This window comes from Schistocerca americana, chromosome 9 (assembly GCF_021461395.2).
Source record: "Schistocerca americana isolate TAMUIC-IGC-003095 chromosome 9, iqSchAmer2.1, whole genome shotgun sequence".
NCBI classification, from domain to species: domain Eukaryota; kingdom Metazoa; phylum Arthropoda; class Insecta; order Orthoptera; family Acrididae; genus Schistocerca; species Schistocerca americana.
The window spans coordinates 384,665-404,876 of NC_060127.1; the positions used below are offsets into that span (position 1 = coordinate 384,665).

The window sequence follows — 20,212 nt, forward strand, 5'->3', positions numbered from 1 at the left end:
CCTTGTTGCTATTGACTGGTGTTTTTCGCGCCATCCCTTGGTCTCTGCCATCCATGACCATCTCGCTGATCTTCACCGTGCTGCTTGTTCCATTGATTTCCTATGGGTCCCGGGCCATGTGGGTATCCCGGGTAATGAGCTCGCTGATCGTTTGGCTGGGGGAGCAGTTACTTACCCCCCGTTTTCTGTAACCCCTCCTGCAGCGGATTTACGGCTTCACATCAAATCCCACTTTGCACAGTCATGGGCCAATTCTTGGGAGGCTACTCCACTGTCTAATAAACTTCGTGCCATTAAGGTGAATCCAGGCCCATGGCGTTCTTCCTTTAGCCTCTCCCGCAAGGACTCGACCACACTGTGTCGTCTCCGCATTGGCCATACCAGGCTGACCCATGGTTTCCTTTTGCGTGATGAGCCACCCCCGCTATGTGGTTGTGGAGCCTTCCAGTCAGTGGCCCACATTTTGGTTGAATGCCCCCTTCTTTTGGCTCTGCGTGCTAAGTACAGACTCCCCCACACTTTACCTTTGATGTTGGCTGACGATTCCCGGATGGTCTCTCTGGTTCTAGGTTTCCTCCGGGAGAGTGGTTTTTATTCTCAGTTTTAAAGTTTTTAATCTCCCTCTGGTGTTGGGGCGGGGCGGTGAGTGTTTGGGTGTCTCCCACTGTAGGCAGTGTTCAGAGATTCCCGATTCACCTCCCTGACCGGAATCCTCTATTCTTTCCCTTTTACTCTGTTTTTACCCCTTCTTTTTAAGGCTTGGTTAGTTTTTCTATTCCCATCCGTACTTTCTGCATTATAGCAGTTGTACCTTTTAAGTCACAGGTGGTCTTGCCTATGCTGCTTCAGCATAGTGTTGGGTCCGTTCTCTTGCCAACTTCCTTCATTTGTTTTTACTAATGACAACGTGACTGCCCTTTTACGTTTCCCCTTTTTCTGTTTTATTTTTCTGACTATACTGAGATGTCCCGTTAGCAGAATGGAGTCTATTTGAAACAAGGGACTGATGACCTTGCTGTTTGGTCCCTTTAACCTCAAACAACCAACCAACCAACTTTTTCCAAGAGCATTTTTTCATTTTCATGTAGTTCTGTCTCTTTAGGTTAACTGAGTGTGGATGGAATGTGTGTTGGTGTTCATGTGTTTTCACATTTAAAATGTAAATGTATTTTTGCGTCTTTTTTACTGTCAGTTTCGTTATTTTCTGTGTGTTTGTTTTGTAAATGTTTCATTGTTGTGTATGTGTTGTGTTCAGTTTTTTCTACTAGTGCCATGAAGACTGCGGCGTTTCCTACGCCTTTTGCCAGTTCTAGATGAGTCTCATAGAGCATCATGTTTAGGTGCTGTTTTTTCGAATAGTGCATCTTAATTTCATGTAGTAACCAATATCGTTCTGCAAATGATTTCGACTTTTGTGCCACTGTAGAACTGTTTTTAACTTTTACATTAATGTAACTTGGAATTAAATCTTTCTTTTTGCATGTTTTGTTGAATTTTATGTGCTATATCATCTTATGGATACGGCACATAAAATTCAACAAAACATGCAAGAAGAGATCTTTTGCCCACTTTCTCATTGTCGTATCGCAGACCTGCCCATTCTCCATCTCTTGGGCGAGGACACATTCCTGGTTGCGTTTTCCACCATGAGCTATGCAGTGTCGATTTCTGTGTCAACGAAGACCGTGGATTTCTTTGCAGCCAATATCCAGCATGGTTGCCAGTCTGTTGTGGTGGGACCGCCATGTACCCCTGACCACACAGGGATCACTCTGCTGATGCCTGCACTGTTAACTCCCAGTGTATGCCAAGGGGTAGATGCTCATCCCCCTGGGGCATTGGGGCTCCCGGCAATGGCCATCCTGCCAGGTGGCCTTGACTGCTGCTCGGTGGTGTTCGTGGGGGGGCCCCTGGTCGGAGTGGGTGGCATCAGGGTGGATGACACACAATGAAGCGTAGTCCATCATCTCTTGCTGGTGGTGAAATACCAGCAGTCTCTAAGCGGACACGAGCTCAATTCAGCGCACAGAAGTTCGACCCCTATTGACAGAGTGGGAGCTCCTCAGTGGCCTTGGACATTGCTCCAACCCAGCTCCTGGGCCTGATCGCATCCACAGCCAGATGATTACACATCTCTCATCTGACTACAAGCGACATCTCGTCATCTTCAACCGGCTCTGGTGCGATGGCGTCTTTCCATCCCAATAGCGGGAGAGCACCATCATTCCGGTGCTCAAACCCTGTAAAAACGGGTTTGATGTGGATAGCTGTCGGCCCATCAGCCTCACCAATGTTGTTTGTAGGCTGCTGGAACGTATGGTATGTCAGCGGTTGGGTTGGGTCCGCGAGTCAAGTGGCTTGCTGGATCCATATCAGGGCGGCTTTTGCCAGTGTCACTCTACCACTGATAATATTGTGCCCATCGCATCTGCCATCCGAAAAGCCTTTTCCAGACGGCAACACCTAGTAAAGCATAAGACACGACTTGGCGACGTCATATCCTTGCCACATCGTATGAGTGGGGTCTCTGGGGACCACTCCCAATTTTTATCCAAAACTTCCTATCGCTCCGTACTTTCCGTGTCCAAGTTGGTGATTCCCTCAGTTCCATCCATATCCAAGAGAAAGGAGTCCCGCAGGGCTCTGTACTCAGTGTCTCTTTATTTTTAGTGGCCATTAACGGTCTAGCAGCAGCTGTCGGGCCCTCTGTCTCACTTTTTCCGTATGCAGAAGACTTCTGCATTTCGTACTGCTGCTCCAGTACTGTTGTTGCTGAGCGGCGCCTTCAGGGAACCATCCACAAGGTGCAGTCATGGGCTCTAGGCCAAGGCTTCCGGTTTTCAGCCACAAAGTCATGTGTTGTGCATTTCTGTCGGTGCCGTACCATTCATCCGGAACCCGCACTTTACCTTGATGACGATTCACTCACTGTAGTGGAGACATATCAATTCCTAGGACTCGTTTTCGACACTAGATTGACTTGGCTCCCTCATCTTCGTCAGCTTAAACCGAAGTGCTGGCAGCACCTCAATGCCCTCCGTTGCCTGAGCAACACCAATTGGGGTGCAGATCGCTGTAAGATGTTTTAGCTCTACAGAGCCTTTGTTCAATCCCGAATTGACTATGGGAGTGTGGTTTATGGTTTGGCAGCACCTTCAGCATTGCATTTACTCAACCCTGTGCACCACTGTGGGGTTTGATTAGCGACAGGAGCTTTTAGGACGAGTCCGGTGACCAGTGTACCGGTGGAGGCTGGTGTCCCTCCACTGCAGATCAGACGTGCACAGTCTCCTTTTCCCACCTGTGGCAGTCCATCTCCCACATTGGTGGCCCAGATCGGGGCTAACGATTGCGGTTCCCATGCGGTCCCTTCTCTTCGAACTGGAGTCCTTCTCTTTACCACCTCTACTTGCGGTCCGTTCACAGACGCCTCCATGGTGTACGCTTCGGCTGCAGCTTCGTCTGGACCTTCTGTATCTCCCTAAGGACTCAGTTAACCCCGCCGCTCTCCGCTGTCACTTCCTCTCGATTCTTGATGTGTTCCAGGGCTCTGAAGTGATTTACACCGATGGCTCAATGGCTGAGGGTCACGTAGGCTTCACATATGTTCATGGAGGACATATTGAGCAGCGCTCCTTGCCAGTTGGCTGCAGTGTTTTCACTGCAGACCTGGCGGCCGTATCTCGTGCGCTTGAGTACATCCGCTCATGCCCTGGCGAGTCGTTTCTCCTGCGTACTGACTCATTGAGCGCCTACAAGCTATTCACCAGTGCTACCCTCGCCGCCCTCTAGTATTGTAAATTCAGGAGTCCATCTATGTCCTGGAACAATCCCACCGTTCCGTTGTGTTTGTGTGGACCCCAGGACACGTCGGAATCCCCGGCAATGAACTTGCTGACAGGCGACGCGGAAACGCTTCTGAAGATAGGCATAACAGCACGCACAACAAACTGCACGTCTTTCGCAGGGAATGAGATGTCCTCTGCCAGCTCCACATTGGCCATATGTGGCTAATGCATGGTTAGCTACTCCTTCGCGAGGACCCACCTCAGTGTCGCTCCCAAATGAAAGTTGTCCACCTCTTGCTGGACTGCCCACTTTCGCCTGCTCTGCGGCAGACTTTTTAACTTTCCCAGCACCCTGCCTTCGGTGTTGGGCGACAATGCCTCCACAGCAGTTTTAGTTTTACATTTTATACTTCTATGTAGGTTTTAGCGCATGTCCTTTGTCCCTCTGTGTCCTCCACCCTAGTGCTTTTAGGGCGGAGGTTTTAATGTGTTGCAGAGTGTCTGGCTTTCCCTTTTTATTCTCATAGTTGGCCAGCCACTGTAATCTGCTTTCATGTTTTACTCTGTTGTTTTCTTGTCCTCTTTTGTTTCTTTCAGTGTTCATTGCCTTCCCTTCGTTCTTGTTGCTTTTCCGCTCAGTTTTGTGTTATATGTTTCGTCTGTTGTATTCTCAGACTTGTAGCATTGTTTTATTAGGAACAAGGGACCGATGACCTCGTAGTTTGGTCCCTACTCCCGCCTTTAAACAAACCAACCAACCAACCTAGCTTGCCTTCATCATGAATCTTTCGCCCAGCACAAAGTCCCAAATGAGTAAAAAATAATGCAGGTGACTCTAGTATATAAGAAGGGTAAAAACGGACGCGCAAAATTAGAATCAAATATCCCTAACTTCTGTTTGCCACAGCATCCTTGAACATTTTCTCAGTTTGAATATAGCAAAATTTCTTGTGATTGAAAAGCTTGTGTCTACGAATTGGCACGGTTTTAGAAAGCATCACTTTTGCACAACTCTGCTTTCCCTTTTCTCATACTAAGAGCTATGGATGAAGGGCATCAGGTAGATTCCATATCTCTAGGTTTCCGGGAAGCCGCATTGCAAGCTGTTAACTTATTCCACATGCTCCTACCTTTGTAACAAAACCTGAAAACAGTTGCTTATAACTCGCAAAATATTTAAAGAAATACATCAGTTTTTCAGCTTTCCAATGGTATGTGGTGTATTGAGAAGGAGCACTAAGCAGCAGCTACAGCTGCTCGGTCTCTCTCTCGGCTGGCAGTGTAAGAACGGACTTTAAATCTGTGAACTGGCTGTATGAGCCAATGGGTTAACTGTGTGTTCACTTGACTCGGCTCTGCTAAATCTGTATTGGTGAGGGTATATCCTTTCCAGTAGTCTTTGATTTTGGCAGGGATCACATCTGGTCCTGGAGATTTTTCTTTTATCTGCCTGAGAATTATCTGCCTAATTTCTTCTGCTGCAAAAGGACACAAGCTTATTGTTTCTATAGTTTTCCGCTAATGTAGTTCATAATCTATGCTGATCTTCTGTCTCGTCTTTGTCAAAACGAAGCAGTGTTTCGATTAGCAGTGCAGCTGACTGTTCAACACTCTCTGTTACCATCCCATAATTTCTGTTTAGGATGGACAAGACTGCGGGTTACCATATTTCTTACAGGGATCAGTTTCTAAGAAATCATTGCAATTCCCCTGGAAATATTTCAGTGTTATGCCAAATCTCGGCATAGTTAAGTTCAACAATAAAATTTGTAAATTAATTTGTCACTTTTGTGAGATTTACTTCAAATTTTTCCATTTCCTTGTGCCACCTGGTATTTCCTAGTTTTGTGTGTAGTAAACAAATTTTTTAAAGTGTTCCCTGGTGCTGTCTGCATCATGTGGCAAACTTTAAAATTTCTACAGTATTTGCTGCAATTGCAGTTCAAAATGAGACCCTTTTTTTTTACTGATTTGTATTCAAAAAATGTTTCAGAATTTGGCAGCCTTACTGCTGCCAGCCTCATTGGAGAAGTGAAGAAACTACACGATATAGCATATGAGCTGGGACTCCAGGAAGCGAAGGAGATGACACGTGGGAAGTACCTGAACATCCTCAGTCGCAGTCAGCATTAGCACTTGTGCTTGCTATCATTATCATACAGTTTCAAGGAGTAAAGCAAAATGTGTGGATAAAATTTTTGTGTCCCCAAATTAGCCTGATTATATAATTTACCATCTAGAGAAAATGAGGGAAAGGTTTAATTATTCATTTATTTTATACAGATATAAATCTCATCAATTGTTGCACTTTTGATGTCCTTTTCAATGTGACATGTCATTTCCAGCAGTTTTCTTTCACTGTCCCCTGGATGATGTGACTAGACTAATATTAGGATCTGCAGTTGGTCATTGCAACAGAACGACCTTTATTTTTTTGTACAGTTGGGTCAGCTGCATGAAATGAAATGCATTGTCATATGACATTTTATATTGAATCTTCCACTTTAGCTGCTAATTGTTTTATTATATTACTGTTAGCAGCTAACTTGAAAGATTCAATTTAAAATGTCATGTTACATTTAATATGTTCTCATACTACCAGGAATGTTATGTCTGTGTGCCACAAATATCTGGGCTGTGCATACTTGCAGCACTGTCAGGTTGTTTTGTTATTTTTTTCATGTCACAGAAGAATTTGCTACAGTTATGTTTAAGAAAACCAATAAGCAAAGTTCCATTAACTTATGGTAATCTGTTCTTACATTTTTCCTAATTATCTCCCTTCCCTTTTTTGTAATTTAAAAAGGAGATAAGTAGTTTGAGCTTCAAACAATAGGAAGTCCAGCATGGAATAATGACAATATTTTGGAAAGGATAGATTGCTGCTCACCATATAGCAGATGCCAAGTAACAGATAGGCAGAACAGAAAGATTATTAAAAAACGTAAGCTTTCGGCCAAAAAAAAAGGCCTTCATTGGCATTAGATAGCATACACATGTACACTCATGGGGGGAGGAAACCTTTAATCTCTTGTTGTAAAGGCCAGACTAGCCTCTGCAGCTAGACTGCGATCATGTGTGTGAGTTAGCTTACTTGTTTGACATCTTTGTTGTTGTCCGGGTGACTCTGAAGATCTCTGCCATATGGCGAATAGCAATCCAGTTTGAGCTGCTTTATAGTTTTTCTTTAATGACTGTTAAAGTTGTAAATGCAGCCCACTGTGTGTTGACTAGTGGGCCCATGTACAGAATTGCTATGGTATGGATTGTTTCCAGTAATCACATTTCAGTTAGTGCTGGAATAGCAACATCAACTGAGTAAAGTTTAGTAGTGAATCTGCAGTTGTGTAGTATGCGTAATAATGTTGCTAATTATGTGCCTTTAAATGTAAACATTTGTCATTAAAGGTTACCATTATAAAAGAATAGTAAACATTTTATATTGGAGCTATCATTTGAAAGTGTAAGTAATGTTAATTCTTGCATAGATATAAAATAAATAATGACCAGATTTTTCATAAGTTGTTTTCTCTCTTGATGTTGGATATCTTCTTTTAATGCGCACTACCTTTCCATGTATGTTCTTCCTTCTTTCCCAATTATTCTGCATGTCAATTTGCTCCATGTTTTGCCTTTTGGTACATAACTGTAGTTTTCATTTTTATTGTCTGATTGCATTTACTCAAATGAGTTATGCATCACCATGGATTAATTCACAATTCATAAGCCAGATGCTTAAACTTTGAAATGTGCTTTAACTATATGTTTGGAGGATGACTGGGTTGTGGTACTTCCAGAAAAGACCTGAAGTTCAACAATATGTTGTGCCTGTAAGAGTGGTACATGGCACATATTCTCTCTCTGTGCCTGGAGTGAGACTTTTAGATATTGGAATGCAAAACACTGCATGTCTTGAGATTAGGGAACAAAATATTTGCTGGCTGTGAGGCTATGTTCTGTATAATCTGAGAAGTAAAGAAAGATTATATTTTCTGTAATTATGTTAAACCATTTTTAATGGCTCTTCTTTTATTGCTAATAGCTCCAGTAAATTTTCTTCACAGAGGCAATGTAGTTTGCAGTTTTTATTCCACTGTGATTAAAAGCTCAGTAACTGGTAACATTTTGTCTTTTGAGTTGGTGCTGAGAAAGGAGCTTTCACTGTTGTGGGTGTGATATGCTGATGCTATTTCTGTACTTGATATTTCAAAAGTTCCAACCAAAATGTTCCATGTCGACTGTACGTGGTTCTTATGAGGTGTGAGAGTTCTTAGTAAAAGTATATTTAGAGCATTAGTAACTTTGGCACTGTAAGAGGTACCCACACAATTCATGTCAGTTCAATCAGGGGCTCCAGCTCAGTCTCAGATTTGACTGAAATTCAGTATACTAATTCTACCATGTGTGGAACACTTGCATACAAAGTATTAGTTTGCCCTGCCAATTAGTTCCAGAATTATGACTTGTGAAAGAAGGTGACCAATCTATCTTCAGACCCAACTTCAGATCTTAATAACTTTGGAACTATTCCACACAGTCCAGTGAAATTTTTACAACCCAGGAACATACACTTGGAGAACACACATTGTGAATCAAAACACCAACATATTTCTGAGGGAAAATAAAAAATTCCAAAATGTGATTTAAAAAAATGTAATACGTTAAAAGGTACATATTGTAGGTGCCCTCTATGCCAAATATAATTCACTCAAAGGGTATAAATTTTGTTGTGGTAAGCTTAATGTGGCCTAAACACACACAGAACTCGTCATGCCCATATCAATCACAAAAACTTGAGTTACATGCACACGAAAATACAAAAATTACCTGAAAAACATTGATTTTTTGTGTGTGGTAGCACGAAAGGGACATGTGGTATCCAAGCCAAATTTCACACACTGCATAAGTAGACCATAATGATAGATCTCCAAATTTCAGCATGTTATTGCAAGACATTTGTGTACAATGGAAGCTGACAGATGTATTTGGTGATGTGGCCATTGTTCCACAACACAGTTTTGTAAAAACATATCATAAACTGTTCTGCCTCTTCTTATCATCTCCCACAACTGTTTAATCACCAAGCAACAACATATAGACAGATTAACACAACCTATCATTAATGTTTACTGCACCTTAACTGCTAAAAACCAGTCGATTGTGCTTCGAACAGAAGTTCTCCCACACTTTAGCCTACTGTATTCTGTACATTGAGTGGCAAATTGTACTGTCTTCCTGACACTGTGGTAGGAACTGGATCTGACATAAGAATATGTTCAAAAGGAATCCAACACCTGTCTGCCAAATGTGGCCAATGGAATTATCTTGATGGTCCTGCTGGTGCCATGAAGTTTACAAATACATCACCTTCTGCTTCACAGCACTCTGCTACACAATCTAAGTACTATTTGTCATCATAAACAACAATAACATAGCAACCTGGTTGTATGTTGCTGCTTTTGCTTCTGAATCCTGAGTCACACACACTGAAGACACATGTTGTGCATGAACCTACAGTTATAACCGGACAGTCTTGTCATCTGCACATTGTCAGAGTCGCTGGAGAGAAGTGATGATGGCTCCTTGTGCCTGCAACAGTTTTAACGTGTTCTAGTTTGCTTTTTAGCAACTCTTCAACTGATTTCACCTCATCTTTTGAAACAGAATGATTGTATGCTAGAATGTGACCTGTAGGGTGCTGCAGACTAGCTTGTGATGCCATGTGCTTAATGGTCGCACCGATACCATCACATACATTTTTACCATGTCTTGTTTTGAAAAAATCCCATTATGAGTGAATCTGAAAATCATGGTAATGCATGCATAAATTTGAGATTTTTACAGTTTTTCTACTGACTGGCTGCCCCATCACTGAAGTATTTCGCAAAATGTATGTGAGGCAACTTGTTTTTCACATATGCCATGGCAGTGCGAATGTGGGCATGAACTGCAATGGCATCATCATGAATTAAACAGTCACTAAAAACGCATAAGTTCATCACAGACACGTCACCTGATTCCCTCTATAGTAAATTGCAAATGGGTGGAGAGTTGCTTGACTGTTGTCCCAATGATATCCTTGGATGGCATCTTGACCTATAAATGCATAATTTTCAGAAAAGTCTACTGTTTCATCTTGTTTCAAACTATCCTTACAAAACTAGAGATAAGCCGATTGTGCTGTTGCTGTGTGTAGTCAGTTTCTGTTTTTTGACAAAATCTTCCACTGTACTTTGCTTTGTTTCTAGACTTGTGCGATCCGTGTGTGTCCATTATTTATAAGAAACAAGATCACCGTCCATCCATAAGGAGTTCATGAAACAGTTTGTTATTCATGTGTTTGGCACGATTTGCCTTACCAGGACACTTTTCACACCTGTGTATCATGCACTGGTAGAAACTGATGTCACGCACTAGCAGCTTCATTGCACCTTTGTAATCCAGACCAGAATCCTTTATAGCAGCAAACAGCTTAGCATTTTGATGGGTCTCACATACACAAACATTGTGTGTGCCCCTTGCATTTATAGGCACAACCCATTTTGGCTGAAGATTGAAAAAAGATAATTAAACCTACTTTGGTATTGGGATACTTTTCCTTGAATTCTACATATAGTTATGAATGTTGCATAGCAACAGTCTTTTTTGCATCTGTACACGTACATTTCCCATTTTCACCATTACATAGTCTTTTTTTTTTCCAGGCATTATTCAGCTGTAGTCATTATTTTCATAAAACTCTGACATTAGCACCTTTATTTCTGAATTCAATTGTTTACCCTGAGCCCGCTGAAGTTGTGGAAGCACTCCTTGGGTTGCTTTTATTTTCCTAGCTTGCTTTACCATATATGTAGAAACATTGAATTCCTTTGCAGTGTAGTCAACAGACCAGCTGGAAGGTGCAAGTGTAAGAATAGCTACTTTTCTCTGGGATGTGGATATGACACATTTTTCTTTCAAATCATGCACAATTTTGTCCAAATCAGAGCATTTCTGGCATGATTTCTGTTCCTTTGGAGCAGATAGTTCTTCCTCTTCCACCATTCGTGTGTGAACTATTTTGTGTTTTAATTCCATTTGAGCTTCTTGTAGTTTCCTTCTACCATAGCTGAGCCTTTCTCTTTTCCCAACTTTGTGTGTCTTCATGGGAGACAAACCAAGAGCAGTCACTAAAGTATTTTATTGCTCATCCACTGGTTGTAGGTGGCTGATACTCTTCGTCACTGTCATGTAAATTATCAGAATATTCATTTTTTAGCAGTGTACACACCTGGAACATAACTTGTCGTGGTTTCATGTTAAGTCCCATGCACTGATTCACTTTAAATACTGATTTTATATCAATTTCTCTGAGGCTACACTTCACTGTCTTCTTATGAATCCGAAATGGATCAAAACAACTTCTTTGTAGGAAAGAATACTTATCCAGAAACACTTAAGTTTCCTGGAACTGTAGTTCTTGTGCCCATAGGGCGTATCCCGGATCTCTATAGCAACAAATGTTGGTCCGATTAATCCAGATCATACAGTACAAAGTGAATGCCACATTTTGTTCCATATGTTGTTTTATGACATTCAGATGCTTGTGCTCTACCAATATTGCAACTTGTTTGAACAAAAGCACCACTAGTACACTCTTCTGCCTCCATACTGACTTTCCACAACAGTATTGACCAGTCTGAACTAGAATCTTAAAAACATGAGTAACTTGTAATTGTTTCCTTTGTTGTTCCTGCCTAACAATGACTCGTTCTGACCCTGAAAACTATTGTTTAACTTTCTGTTGCCTAATGGTTCCCAACAATTGCTGCAGCTTTATCTGAAACAAGCGGTCTGCATCATCACTATTACTTGCTAAATCATGTTAAAAGAAACGTAACCAAATAAAATACATCTCTCAATTTTTATTGTACACAAATGCCTTGCAACAAGTTGAAATTTTGCCACATATATTATGGTCTACTTATGCAGTGTTTGAAATTTGGCTTGGATATCACTTGTCCCTTTTGTGCTACCACACTTAGAAAATCCACGTCTTTCAGGTAATTTTTGAATTTGTGTGTGCATGTAACTGTTTGTGTTATGGATATGGGCAAGATGAGTTCTGTGTGTGTTTAGGCCACATTAAGCTTACCACAACAAAATTTATACTCTTTTTGAGTGAATTATATTTGGCATAGAGGGCGTCTACAATATGTACCTTTTGACATATTACATTTTTTTAATCACATTTTGGAATTTATTATTTTCCCTGAAATATGTTGTTGGTGTTTTTATTCATTGAGTGTGTTCTCTAAGTTGATGTTACTGGGTTGTAAAAATTTCACTGGACTGTGCGGGATAGTTCCAAAGTAATTAAGACCTGAGGTTGGGTCTGAAGATAGATTGCCAGATGCGGGTTGCAATTTCCAGGTCATGCCACCTTCTTTCACAAGCCATAATTCTGGAACTAATTGGCAGGGGAAACTAAAATTATGTACACGAATGTTCCACACTTGGTAGCATTGGTGTGCTAAATTTCAGCAAAATATCAGCTGGAACATTTTCTCAAATTGGTTGAATTGACGTGGAATGACCCTATTGGATTCAATTATAAATGTGAAAGACCCACCTACAGTTAAGGAGGTATTTTGGAATTGGAGCAAGAGTTCTATGACAGTGGTTTAAACAGACAAATGGCCTGACCTCATTACTTTTTTTATCATCAAGAAATGTTGACACTGTGAGCAAAATCATGTTCTGGACAGGAAACAATGACAGCTGCCTATATTATCAGTAGGTTACCTGCCAAAACAACTGATAGATTCTTTGGAGATACGGTCAGGTACAAAATCTGATACAGTGAAACCTCTGCATAACATTTTTTTTAAGGGTCCACAAATTGTGAACATTGTATGGAGGAAAACACTAAAGAGGAAGACTTCCAGTTGATAATAAAAGTAGAGTAAAATTTTACTGAGGATATACTACAGTAAATTGTAAAACCTGCGTGGTTGTTTGTACTACTGCTGGAACAACAACAAATGCGCAAAAGCTAGTATGAATGCTGTTTCTTTTCAGTGTTTCTATGCTCCACACATCGATCCTTTGTATAGAAGGTGAGTAGTTGCCTTTCCCTTATCTTACATATTGCTCCTTCCTGTTATTTCTATTATTGTTATAAATTTAGATAAAATAATATTGACCAAACAAGTGTCATAATACAAAAGTTTAACGATATTTCAGAATAGCAATAACATAATTCAGTAATAGCTACTTAAGAGAATATTACTTAAAAGAAGTGTTGAACTCACTTGTCAGATTTTTATTTAAATGAATGACAAAAAAAAACCAAAATCACTTGTTCCCCTTACGTATTCAAGCACTATTCCATCTAGTGTGCATGCCTGCATTCACAACAGGAATATTTTGTGTGAACCACATAATTGGTCGACATGAGCCAGTCTGCAGTTCCGAAGATGTATGCATGGGCGCACCTCAGGTGTATCGTGTAGTAGGCACACAGTGTTAAACTAACTGTACAGATGTTCACAATTTGCTTACACAAAAAGCAAAACAAAAAGAAAGCACCAATGAGACAAACGACAAGCACGATGTGCGACACATCTCATGTAACTCGGGCACTGATGCTGATGCTGATGTGTGACACACACTGAGCTTGGCCTTTTGGAGCCTGTGCAAATCCACCACAGAACAGAAAACGAAGCACCTACATCAGTGGCTTAAATGCTATAAACAGAGAAATAACTGGTTAGTGATTCCCAAAATATGAGTGTCGTAAAGAGGAAACTAGCATTGTGTGTATGGGCTTTTGGTTGGGACCAGAAAAGATGGAAAGGGAAATAATATGTGGAGGAATGTCATAAAGAGGTTTCACTGTATACACTGTATGAGAATATTGAGCCCACCAACTAACACATAAATTCCCATGTTATGTTGGCTGTTGTGAGAAAAGAGTATGAGGTAGCTGATGTTGACACAAACACCATTAAGAGTAAAATCACAGAACTGTGATAAAGATACTGACATAGATACATCCAAGAGGCTGAACCTACAGAAGAGAATGTGGAAGAAACACTACGTGTAATGACAATTTCATCACTAGAATGAGTGACAATGTTGAATACCAATCAGTCAATAATGATGCATACATAACTGAGGGTAGAATATCAACATCTCATACGATAAGAGATTATAGCTGTAAAAAAGTTAATACTGCAATAACTCATTAAACTTAACACTGACTTAGGAGTTTTATGGTATCCACCGAACTGAGGTTCTGCAGGTGTTTCATTAGATTCCACAGAAATAACATTATTAACACTGATTCAACCAGTGATTCATCAGATAGGAAGGCCTTCACTGGCTACGCTTTTTTGTTCCAGAAAGACAGTATTCCAGTGGCACAAGTAACTGCACTTTCGACGGCAGGGGAAGTTAGGACAATAGGTTTAACAACTGCAAACCGAACTGTCACATAACCATACACTGACAGTTTGGAGTGTAGCAAAGCTCGAATTTATAGGCAACTATCATCAGAGAATGAAGTTTATAGATGTCTGAACTTTCTTAGTGAAAATATGAAGAGATGAAGAAATGTATGCGTTCATTAAATGTTGTGACATTGTAGTTCACAGTTTAGCTAAAATAAGTGTATAAAAAATATTTGACAAAGTAGTCTAGTTTCTTCCTTTCTAACATCGCTCAAATTAAATACTTGCCAAAGCTAGGGAAAATTTTTGTAATTTTGTGTGTGTGTATCGCCAGTACTTAAGAATTTCATCACCTCTAAGGTAAGTAATGGCTAGCTGTAATGTCACACAATTTTATACTTTCCTGAATTGAATTTTCCTTTTATAAAATTAGATACGTTCTTATTTATTTATTTTTTTCATACCCCCATGAACCATGGACCTTCCCATTGATGGAGAGGCTTGCGAGCCTCAGCGATACAGATGGCCGTACCGTACGTGCAACCACAACAACCACAATGGAGGGGTATCTGTTGAGAGACCAGACAAACGTGTGGTTCCTGAAGAGGGGCAGCAGCCTTTTCAGTAGTTGCAGGGGTCTGGATGATTGACTGATCTGGCCTTGCAACACTAACCAAAATGGCCTTGCTGTGCTGGTACTGCGAACGGCTGAAAGCAAGGGGAAACTACAGCCGTAATTTTTCCCGAGGGCATGCAGCTTTACTGTATGGTTAAATGATGATGGCATCCTCTTGGGTAAAATATTCCGGAGGTAAAATAGTCCCCCATTCGGATCTCCGGGCGGGGACTACTCAAGAGGACGTCGTTATCATGAGAAAGAAAACTGGCGTTCTACGGATCGGAGCGTGGAATGTCAGATCCATTAATCGGGCAGGTAGGTTAGAAAATTTAAAAAGGGAAATGGATAGGTTAAAGTTAGATATAGTGGGAATTAGTGAAGTTCGGTGGCAGGATGAACAAGACTTCTGGTCAGGTGAATACAGGGTTATAAATACAAAATCAAATAGGGTAATGCAGGAGTAGGTTTAATGATGAATAAAAAAATAGGAGTGTGGGTAAGCTACTACAAACAGCATAGTGAACACATTATTGTGGCCAAGATAGACATGAAGCCCATGCCTACTACAGTAGTACAAGTTTATATGCCAACTAGCTCTGCAGATGATGAAGAAATTGATGAAATGTATGATGAGATAAAAGAAATTATTCAGATAGTGAAGGGAGACGAAAATTTAATAGTCATGGGTGACTGGAATTCGAGAGTAGGAAAAGGCAGAGAAGGAAACATAGTCGGTGAATATGGATTGGGGAGAGAAATGAAAGAGGAAGCCGTCTGGTAGAATTTTGCACAGAGCACAACTTAATCACAGCTAACACTTGGTTCAAGAATCATAAAAGAAGGTTGTATACATGGAAGAATCCTTGAGATACTAGACGGTATCAGATAGATTTAGGAACCAGGTTTTAAATGTTAAGACATTTCCAGGGGCAGATGTGGACTCTGACCACAATCTATTGGTTATGAACTGTAGATTAAAACTGAAGAAACTGCAAAAAGTTGGGAATTTAAGAAGATGGGACCTGGATAAACTGACTAAACCAGAGGTTGTACAGAGTTCAAGGGAGAGTATAAGGGAACAATTGACAGGAATGGGGGAAAGAAATACAGTAGAAGAAGAATGGGTAGCCATGAGGGATGAAGTAGTGAAGGCAGCAGAGGATCAAGTAGGTAAAAAGACGAGGTCTAGTAGAAATCCTTGGGTAACAGAAGAAATATTGAATTTAATTGATGAAAGGAGAAAATATAAAAACGCAGTAAATGAAGCAGGCAAAAGGGAATACAAACGTCTCAAAAATGAGATTGACAGGAAGTGCAAAATGGCTAAGCAGGGATGGCTAGAGGACAAATTTAAGGATGTAAAGGCTTATTTCACTAGGGGTAAGATAGATACTGCCTACAGGAAAATTAGAGAGACCTTTTGAGAAAAGAGAGCCACTTGTATGAATATCAAGAGCTCAGATGGAAACCGAGTTCTAAGCAAAGAAGGGAAAGCAGAAAGGTGGAAGGAGTATATAGAGGGTCTATACAAGGGCGATGTACTTGAGGACAATATTATGGAAATGGAAGAGGATGTAGATGAAGATGAATTGGGAGATACAATACTGCGTGAAGAGTTTGACAGAGCACTGAAAGACCTGAGTCGAAACAAGGCCCCGGGAGTAGACAACATTCCATTGGAACTACTGACAGCCTTGGGAGAGCCAGTCCGGACAAAACTCTACCATCTGGTGAGCAAGATGTATGAGACAGGCGAAATACCCTCAGACTTCAAGAAGAATATAATAATTCCAATCCCAAAGAAAGTAGGTGTTGACAGATGTGAATATTACCGAACTATCGGTTTAATAAATCACAGATGCGAAATACTAACGCGTATTCTTTACAGACGAATGGAAAAACTGGTAGAAGCCGTTTCTGAAAGTATTTGTATGGAGTGTAGCCATGTATGGAAGTGAAACATGGACGATAACCAGTTTGGACAAGAAGAGAATAGAAGCTTTTGAAATGTGGTGCTACAGAAGAATGCTGAAGATAAGGTGGGTAGATCACGTATTGAATAGGATTGGGGAGAAGAGAAGTTTGTGTCACAACTTGACTAAAGAAGGGATCGGTTGGTAGGACATGTTTTGAGGCATCAAGGGATCACAAATTTAGGATTGGAGGGCAGCGTGGAGGGTAAAAATTGTAGAGGGAGACCAAGAGATCAATACACTAAGCAGACTCAGAAGGATGTAGGTTGCAGTAGGTACTGGGAGATGAAGAAGCTTGCACAGGATAGAGTAGCATGGAGAGCTGCATCAAACCAGTCTCAGGACTGAAGACCACAACAACAAAAACACGGCTACACTTCCAAAAATACCTACAGAAAAGATTTTCTAACACGTAAGTCTATTTTTGATAGAAACAGAGTTCTCTTCTTCAGAAATGCTTCACTTGCCATTGCCAGTCTACATTTTATATTATGTCTACTTCAGGCACCATAAGTTACTTTGCTGTCCAAATAACGAAACTCGCCTACGACTTTAAGTGTCATTTCCAAAGCTTAATTCCCTCAGCATCACCTGATTTAATTCGGCTACATTTCATTATCCTCATTTTGCTTTTGTTGATGTTCATCTTTTATCATCCTTTCAAGACACTGTCCCAATGGCTCTTCGAAGTCATTTGCTGTCTCCTCAAGATTTTTATTTCTTCTCCCTCAATTGTAATACCTACTTCAAATTTTCTTTTGTTTCCTTTACTACTTGATCAATACACAGATTGAGTAGTCGGGAATTGTCTACAATCCTGTCTCGCACCCTTCTCAGCCACTGCTTCACTTTTGTGCCCCTCTGCTCTTTTAACTGCCATCTGGTTTCTGTACAAGTTGTAAATACCCTTTCGCTCCCTGTATTTTACCCCTTCCAACTTCAGAATTTGAAAGAGAATATTCCAGTCAAGATTGTCAAAAGCTTCCTCTAAGCCTACAAATTCAATAAATGTAGGTTTGTGTTTCCTTACCCTCCCTGATAAGATAAGTCGTAGGTTCAGTATTCCTGCTTTTCTGCTGAACCCAAACTGATCTTCCTTGAGGTCGGCTTCTACCAGCTTTTCTATTGTATTTTGCAACTGTGACTTATAGTTCGGTAATTCTCACACCTGTCAGCACATGCTTTCTGTGGAATTGGAATTATTATATTCTTCTTGAAGTCTGAGGGTATTTTGGCTCTCTCATACATCTTGCCCACCAGATGGAAAAGTTTTGTCATGGCTGGCTCTCCCAAGGCTATCACCTACTCCTGCCTTACCCTTATTCGATTTTGTGTTTATAACCCTGTATTCACCTCACCAGGAGTCTTGTTCCTCCTACCACCAAACTTCACATAACTTTAACTTATCCATTTCCCTTTTTAAATTTTCTAACCTATCTGCCCGCTTACGGGATCTGACATTCCACACACTGATCTGTAGAACACCAGTTTTATTTTTCCTGATAATGATGACAATCCTCCCAAGTAGTCCCACACGGAGATCTGAATTGGGGACTATTTTACCTCCGCAATATTTTACCCAAGAGAACGCCATCACCATTTAACCATACACGAAAGCTGCATGCCCTTGGGAAAAATTACGGTTCGCTTTCAGCTGTTTGCAGTACCAGCACCGCAACACTGTTTTGATTTATGTTACAAGGACAGTTCAATCAATAATCCAGACTTTTGGCCCTGCAACTACTGAAAAGGCTGCTGCCCCTCTTCAGGAACCACACGTTTGCCTGGCCTCTCAACAGATACCCCACCGCTGTGGCTATCTGTATCGCTGAGGCATGCAAGCCTCCCCACCAGTGGCAACTGCTGTGTAACAGCACAAGAGCACGTGAAAACCCTAACTTTTGACACCTTGTGTGTTTATTGGTTATTTTTCTTCGAATGCTGTTAAATGTAACGTAGATGCTGTGGTAATGTGAAATACACATAACTAAATCTACTGTGCTGTGATACATGTTGCTCCACTAGACTCTGTGAAACTTGGCATCAGGGTTCTGAGCACACCTTCATCGTGTGCATTTTAAGGAGCTTCTGCGCAAGTGCAACTGGCAAGACGTAATTGCCTTACAGGCCAAATACACACAAATAAACAATGTGAACAGTTCGTGGCATGTACTGCTAGCCCTTACCACTGAAACAGTTTACCTCAATGCCACTAGGTCGTAACGCACTCCACAGATGTGCAAATTCATGCACTACATACTAAAGTAAGATCTGACATCTTTAGATGTTATAACTATACTGAGAGAAAAACCTATTTTGTGGGATTCTGAATGAGATATGGTACATATAGTTTTGGATTTTATCATAGAGTAATAAATTTGAGGTGCTGAGAGCCAGAAAGCACATCATCATTGATTGTGGGACTATCATTTATTCGTGCTTCTGACATCTGTTGATATTATGGTTTATCTGTACTGTAGGCCCACATTGTACATATATTTGAACATTCATGAAAAGCTGTCTCGCTGCTTTGTCTGATATTCACATAAATAGGGGAAGGGGGGGGGGGGGGGTCAAAGATGGTGTGTTTTAGGCCCTTATGGCTCTCAGTGCCTCATTTGCATTCTAGTCAAGTGACCTTTTTGGTAGATAGTACTACTTGAATTTAATCATTTCTACAAATGACAGTTTGTGTTTGCAAATGGTTGTCTACTGCGCACGAATCGGCTTTCCTGTGGTGTCAACACAAACTGTGTTAATTCTGTATTATGCACGCATAGAAAAGAAAATTACCAGGAAAAGTTAGCTGCAAAGAAACTAGAGCGTTCCAGACCAGATTCATTATCTGAGAAAGTGATGGAATCAAATAAGTGTGACTAAAAGGGAACATTTAACACAAAACTGTATAGCAAGTGTAAGTCGTTATGTGGTTGCAACGTAAGAATGCCTGATTTTCAGCCCAGAAGTTATGATATACATTAGTTAGAGATGATGTACATTTGTCCAAAAAAACAAAAAAACCAGGAAAATTCCCACTTACACAGAAAAAAGAAAGAAAGAATGGAGAGTAGCGAAAGCTTAAACATATTTTGTTCTTGCCATAAAGTGTACTTAATTACGAAGAAAACAACAAAATTCCACAAAAACTTTCTTTTTTGAGACAACTTATGCATACCACCACAAGCACTAACAGTGGCTGAATTGTGTACATATGTTTATGAGCATAACTGTTATACAGCAGATGCTGTTAATTTTGCACTCTCATATTTATCTGAATTGAAAAATTTGTGAACACCCAGAATGTATATCATATTTACTCGAATCTAAGCTAAACTTTTTTTCCGGTTTTTGTAATCCAAAAAGCCGCCTGTGGCTTAGAATCGAGTGCAAAGTAAGCGG

The 20,212-nt window shown here is 40.7% G+C and overlaps 1 protein-coding gene across 2 annotated transcripts in view; it reads left to right on the forward strand.

The window, feature by feature from the left end:
• Window positions 1-7,309, forward strand: part of LOC124550848 (protein lin-52 homolog) — a 65,224-nt gene extending 57,915 nt beyond the window's left edge. For both annotated transcript variants that reach the window (XM_047125578.1, XM_047125577.1), the window contains exon 4: window positions 5,782-7,309. In XM_047125578.1, coding sequence (XP_046981534.1) covers window positions 5,782-5,921 — 140 coding nt within the window. In that variant the 3' untranslated portion in view covers window positions 5,922-7,309. The remainder of the gene's footprint in view (window positions 1-5,781) is intronic.
• The last annotated feature ends 12,903 nt before the right edge of the window (window positions 7,310-20,212 follow it).